The sequence below is a fragment of the Electrophorus electricus genome, chromosome 9 (assembly GCF_013358815.1).
Source record: "Electrophorus electricus isolate fEleEle1 chromosome 9, fEleEle1.pri, whole genome shotgun sequence".
NCBI classification, from domain to species: domain Eukaryota; kingdom Metazoa; phylum Chordata; class Actinopteri; order Gymnotiformes; family Gymnotidae; genus Electrophorus; species Electrophorus electricus.
In genome coordinates this window covers 16,528,711-16,535,309 of record NC_049543.1, presented here as the reverse complement: position 1 = coordinate 16,535,309, position 6,599 = coordinate 16,528,711, and the positions used below count along the sequence as shown (strand labels likewise).

Sequence of the window (6,599 nt, the reverse complement as noted above, 5' to 3'; positions counted from 1 at the left end):
GGCCCATTTGTCATCCTCGGTCTTCTGTTTAGTGTTGTGTTCCTGCTCTTACTTCCACGTCTGTGTCTGCTCCTGTCACCCCAGATCCTGCGTCTGTTCCCACATCTGTTCCCTTGTCTGCTCCTGTTGTGTCTCCGGTCTCTGTCTTTTCTGCTCCTATCCCTGCTCCTCATCATGTCCTGTGTTCTGGTCTGTCTGTTCCTGTGTTTTGTCCGCTTCCTGTCCCTACTCCTTGGCTTGGCTGTTCTGCTCCTGTCAGCCTTGTCAGTGTCTATCCTTGTTCTTCATCTGTTGTTGTTTGGTTTTTTTTGTTTGTTTGTTTTTTGTGCACATCAGTGCAGCACACTTTGGGGGATGGGGGTGGGGGTGCTGTCACGATTGGCCCTCCTTAGCAACCTGTCTCCCAGGTTACCCTGTCTTTTGTCTTTATTTTGCTTTGTTCCTTAGTTTCATCTTCTCCGTTTCTGTTCCTCTCCTTGTATTTGTTTTCACTGTTTATTAGTTATCATCTGTTCCTTGTTAGCCCTCATCTGGCTGTGTGTATATACCCCGTGTTTTCTGTCTGATTTTCCTGGTCTTTGTAATCCATGCCTCTGTCATATTTTAATTTCTCTGTTCCCTGTATATTATTACATTTACAAAGACAAGTCACTATTACAGATTTCCCAACATTCTGTCTACCACTACGTATTAATCTGTAGAGTACCATTATATATTGCACCCAGTGGCGGCTGGTGAAAAATTCAGATGCTCACGTATAAAAAGAGGTGCAGAATTAATCAGAACAGGATAATCCAGAATGATAGTCAGAGCACAGGCAAAGGTCAGAACCAGTAGGATAAAGCCAGGGCTAATAGCAAACAAGTAGATAAACAGTCCAGGTATAAATCCAAAAGGCAATCAAAACCAGGCAGTCAAATCCAAAAGATATAGAAGCCTGTTAATTAGCCAACATCATTGAGGACTATTGTAGCAGCTTTACACACAGCTAGGTACACAAAGACCTAGCAACTGCTCAGGCACCTGTCAACCTGCCACTCCACTTGCTCACAGCAGGAGACAAAGTCACAAGAAAAAGCACTTTAGTGAAAGAGTGGCAACCCAAAACACACTGGCACCAGCTTAAGCAGCAGTAGTAGCAGAGCTGCAAGGGAAGTTGCACTATACACTGCCCAAAGCAGGAAGACATCCATCACACAGTATCCTGTTCACCCAGTATGAGCTGCATGGCCACAGAAGACAAGCAGGGGGACCTATTTCTCCCTCAAAACATAATGAAGGAACATAAATTGAGACCTTTTATTCCAAGGTTAGGTTTGGTGTCCCACAAGGATCTGTTCTTGGGCCCCTGTTTTTTTCTTTATATATGCTACCTCTAGGTGAAACTGTTCGTAAACACTGTGCTACTTTCCATTGCTGGAAAGTAATTTTGGATCCCATTTCTCATTTGAAGCTCATGTAAATAATATTTCTATTTCTATAAGGTAAATAAATAATGTAAATATTTATATTTATAGGCTGTTTTCCATACCAGGAATATTGCAAAGATAAATATAGTATTACAAGCAAGTCCATGCATTTACCACTTCCTGATTGGACTACTGTAATGCCTTACTATTTGGTTGTACTACTAAGTGCATAAACAGGCTCCAGTTAGTTCACAATGCAGCAGCCAGAGTTATTACTCCTATTTTAGCTACATTGCATTGGCGCCCAGTAAAACTTTATATTTTAATGACCTTCAAAGCACTGAACAGTCTTTCCCCAGATCACCTTAGTAACTTTTGATGTATTATAATATACCATGTCTGTTTAGGTCAAAAAGTACAAATTCTTTATTAGTACATGAAATAAGAAAATCTAGCACAGAGGGCACAGCCTTTTCCTATAAAGCTCCCATGTTGTGGAATAACCTTCCTATAAATGTGTCAAAACTCAGACACACTCAATATTTAAGACTATGCAGAAAACCTATTTGTTAAGTCAGGCATTTTATTAAATACCTCTCATCTTTGGTCAAATCTATGGGTTCATAGCCAGTGAGAGATATGGTAAACAGGGATGATTTCTCTTTTGTCACTGAAGTTTATCTGAGAGCAGTGATTGTACAGGGAGCCCTCATGTCTGTGAAACCTTCTGGCTATGTTACTGTATCTGTGCTGCAGTAGCTAGATTTAATTTGTGCACATTACAGGGGGTCACTCAGAGACCTGGTGAGGTTCACATAGACATCATTTGAAATGAGTAGATAATAAATTACTTTATAAATGAGATTATAACTTAGACATTTGTTATAGCTAATACACAGTTCACTTTGAGGGTTAATATTTTTGAAGATAGCATAATGAAGATGAGATGGAACACATTTTTAGAAATGTCCACTGGCATTGGCAGTGTGTGCTCAGTCTCTGTGAGCCTGTTTTGATGACAGGAAATTTAAAAGGAATTTTGTTCAGGCAGACATGCCAGTTGGCTGTCCCACCAGCAACAGAGCAAATTCATGTTCTTTTGTATCTATTATAGATACAATGAAAATATATTGTAGATATTTTTGAATGGGATTTGTATAGGTAACCTGACCTTTCATTTTTACTTTGTCCTTGTCTATGGTGAGAGTATGTAGGGTAGACGATTGTTTTTGTTTTTCTTTTACAAGTTAGTTGAAATTGTTTAACAATGTACTTGTTATTTTGGCTTGCAAGCCACCTGAAGTCATTAAACTGGCAGACAAGCTGAGCTCTAAGAGTAATAAAACAAAAACACATATGTGGATATAGCTACTACACATACTAAACCCATATCTGTTGTTAGGACGCCACAAAGAAAGGAGTTCACAAGTACAAGAGAAATGTTTGTTTTTAAATGATGAAAAAAAAGTCATATTAGTACGAGCAGAGAACACGAGCTGATTGCCCTGGACGACATCCAGGTTCCTTGCATTGTCAAAACAGCATGACCAGGAAGCACTCAAAGACAGCCATATCTTAATATATTAGGCATTCAGGACTGATGAACAATACAGGAGAAAGCTTACTTTGCTAAGTTTCTAAAATAAGGTACATATACAAGATTTTTTTTTACTTTCTAAAAGTAACAAAAATACAGGCCATTTCATCATAAGATTTAAAGTTAGCCAAGTAGCATGCATTTCTCAGCAACAGCAAGCTACCTTGCAAATGCTTGACAATTATCTTGACAGAAAACTACTCAACAAACTAATGTTAACTAAATGGACAACCATAAAAATAATAGATAACTGATAAAGGCCAAGTTTTGTTTTGTATGAATAGTTTTTAGCACACAAAAGTGTTAAACACACAAAGTACAGATACAGATATTTATTCAAAAAAAGGCGTACAATGATTGTGAAATATTGACAATGACAAAATACTTAATTCTCTTAAAAAGTTCATTCAAAAATCTAGTTTAAATTCTACTTGAAGTTCTTGAATGGCCATTTATTAAAAGAGTAACTTGTCAGGTTATCATACATAACTGTATACTATGCACACAATCAAAAATGTTAAGGTATTTCGAATTACTCATTTAACCATTAACCATTTCTTATAAATTCTGATGTCAGCTACAAAAAAAACCTCACTAGATCCTGAACTATACAGCTTTCTTACAAGTAACCACACTAATATTCATTTCTAAATTAATAGATTACTCCCTAAATAAAAAATTCACTCCTACAGGTCTAACCATGTTTTCTTTACACTGGATATAAAAAAAAAAACAACATCCATCACAAGCACCACTGTTCAGATGAATAGCAGTCATCTTACCAGGACTTTACTGTGGCCTGACGTTACCCAAAAATATTGTTCCAATACTGCAGTACTGCAATAACAGTACAGATCTTTATTTTGTCCAGCCCTGCATCTTTACGAGTATGCTCAGTTGGGCTTGACAGGAGCAGGCAGGTTCGCAGAGGCCTGTTCCAAGAAGGCCAATGGACCCTGTGGAAGTTCTGTGGGCTTCTTGTGCTGGACACTGATGTCCTCCAACACCTGCTGCCAGTGGTGGAGCTTAGTCAGGTGCTTCTGGATCAGCATGTCCTTCCTCTGAAGCTCATTCCTCAGCTCCGATATGTCCTGCATCAGCACATTTTTTTACACCAGACACACACAAGGAAAAAAGAAGGCTGTTTTTACACCCTGTTACTACAACAATGTGACATTTTAATTTTTTAGTTACCTCCAGGGAAAAAAAAATTATATATATGTGTGTGTGTGTGTGTGTGTGTGTGTGTGTGTGTGTGTGTGTGTGTAGGAGCCATATGACTGCTCTTAGAAAAGAGCTATGCTGTTCTGCATTTAGTTTGAGCACAAATCAAATTTTGCTGATATTGCACCTAGCCTTAATACACTTAGAAGATGGATAATGGTGTGATATAATTCACTTTAAGTGAGGTTGCAATTCAGCAAAGTGCATGGATGTGTTTGGAGTGAATGCACGTGAGACAAAAAAAAACATACCTCTTTCTCTACCTGTTCAGGTTTCTGTACTGAGAGCTGTAGCCTTTTTTGAAGGAAAAAACACTCTGTTTGCCTGGCCACATCGAGAAACTTCTGAATGCACTGATCAACCCCTTAGAGAAAAACAATTAATCCGCTAAAGTCAGCTCTCTCTACTACATCAAAGGTTAATTTGATGAACCGCAATTAACAACGTTTTACCTGTTCTGATTTCTTCCTGATCTGTGCCATTCACATAGTCCTGGCTTACGAGAGATGCGAAACATGCCTAAAGATGAACGTAAATCACATGGCTAAGACGAGCTAGCAGTTTATTTAGCTAGATAGCTAACTATGACACTAACGCTAAACCTAAATATCCAAACGACTTAAAGTAAACTACTTAGTTAACCACCCTAGCAATCAGCTTCACGAACGCTAACAAGGCTGCCAGGTAGGTAGCTAGCTAGCTAACTGGTAATTACTTATGAGAGTCCATCTACCTCAAAAGAAGCTTCCAGGTCATCCACCAAAGTACTGTTCGGAGCTCTACTCCCCGGAGGGCCTGCCAGTGGTCCAGGAACGCCAGCCGGAGGGTGCGGACCAGGGGGCTGCTGCCCTGGGAACATTCCGCCCATGGAGGACGCCATTTTTTGTGTTTGTCCGCTTTGTATCCCTGCCACCGATACATTTTCCTCGTTTACACTCTTTGCTTTCCCCGCGGTATATACTGCCACCTACTGAATAGTAGTGAATAGTACCTTATGACAGAATCAGATAATATTGGCGCTTAGATTTTAGACTATTTCTAACTATAAATATGGAACAACTGACATTTCATAAAACTTTTAATTCGAAATAAATAGAGAACATTTGTATATCAAATAGATTTTAAACCACCAATCATTGTGTTTCTCGTCACAATCTTCTTTGAGCCTGGTGGCTGGCTGATTATCTGAGACCGACAAATAAAGCGGGATATATCAGCTCACTTATGTGGCGGTTACTTGTTCAGAAAAGTTTCCAAATCAGCAAGAAAGTTAATTTATTAATTTGTTAACCTAGTTAGCTAATGTTAGTTATCCTGAGGTAAATATAGGCTATAGCAAGCTATTCAACCAAAATCGACCATATATATGTTTGTTTAATTTTAGTTGGATGTTTTGTCAGAGATAGTTAGAAAACTATTTTATTATGAGTAATAGAAACAAAGAATAAGCTATACAAACACCTTGTAATTTCATCAAGTCACTTATTACCATATTAATTACACTGCAGGTTACAGAGATACTGTTCAGTAGTCACATTAGCAAATAAAGGATTTGATTGCCGAGCTGTCTAGAGAAGCAATCGAACAAACAAAAAAACGACATACATGGCTTTCTAATTCATACAGCAGTAAACGTGACCTTCGATTTGCCACGCTACATCACTGCCCCCTTATGGTACATATTAAGATCGCAATTGTGTTTAAAACTGGACCACAAGAGGGTCACATTGTAACACGACAAACCATGGCACACTAATTTCACCCAAGCGTATTTAAACTGACCATCTCCTATCCATTCCTATCCATTCATTAGGACAAGAAAATAAATAAATCTGCATTTTCTATGAAATTCTCCTTTTTAATGTGCTGAAAACATTGCAATTTTGTAATTTTATGTTGAATTTGTGTGCCACACAGACATAATTTGGACATTACAAATAATTAGGTATTTCAGGTATTTCAGCCCACTAAAACATAAAATATTGCCCTTGATTCTTCTACAAAAAAATGACCAAACCCACAGAGATCAGAGATAGTTTTCAATAATAATCTTAAAATAGAAAAACATTTTAAAAAAAAACTTGTGCCAGTCTACATACTGAATAAGGCAACTACTTTGTAGATGACTGTAGGAATGTATTTACTATACTTAAAATTAACAAGTACTACTCACGTAAAGTTCAAATTTATTACTATGTAGGTATTATTTGATTCATCTTGATAAAATTAGGCTTAACAGATGTGGGCTGCGTGTATCTAAATCTTTAGATACACTCTGGACTCTTGTACAAGTTGTAAAGGCATGCACAGTGCATTACTAGCAGCTGCCAGTCAGCAGCTGCCACAAAAAAGGACACAGAGTGTGTACG

At 38.0% G+C, this 6,599-nt stretch overlaps 1 protein-coding gene across 1 annotated transcript; it reads right to left on the bottom strand.

Annotated features, from left to right (window-relative positions):
- Positions 1-2,972: 2,972 nt before the first annotated feature.
- On the bottom strand, positions 2,973-5,135 carry med28 (mediator complex subunit 28). The gene is made up of 4 exons (XM_027024022.2): positions 4,964-5,135; positions 4,683-4,749; positions 4,482-4,594; positions 2,973-4,097 (listed from the first exon to the last, which is right to left on the bottom strand). Exons 1-4 carry the CDS (start codon positions 5,108-5,110, stop codon positions 3,900-3,902), a joined length of 525 nt encoding a protein of 174 aa, XP_026879823.2. The 5' UTR covers positions 5,111-5,135; the 3' UTR covers positions 2,973-3,899.
- Between the last annotated feature and the right edge of the window lie 1,464 nt (positions 5,136-6,599).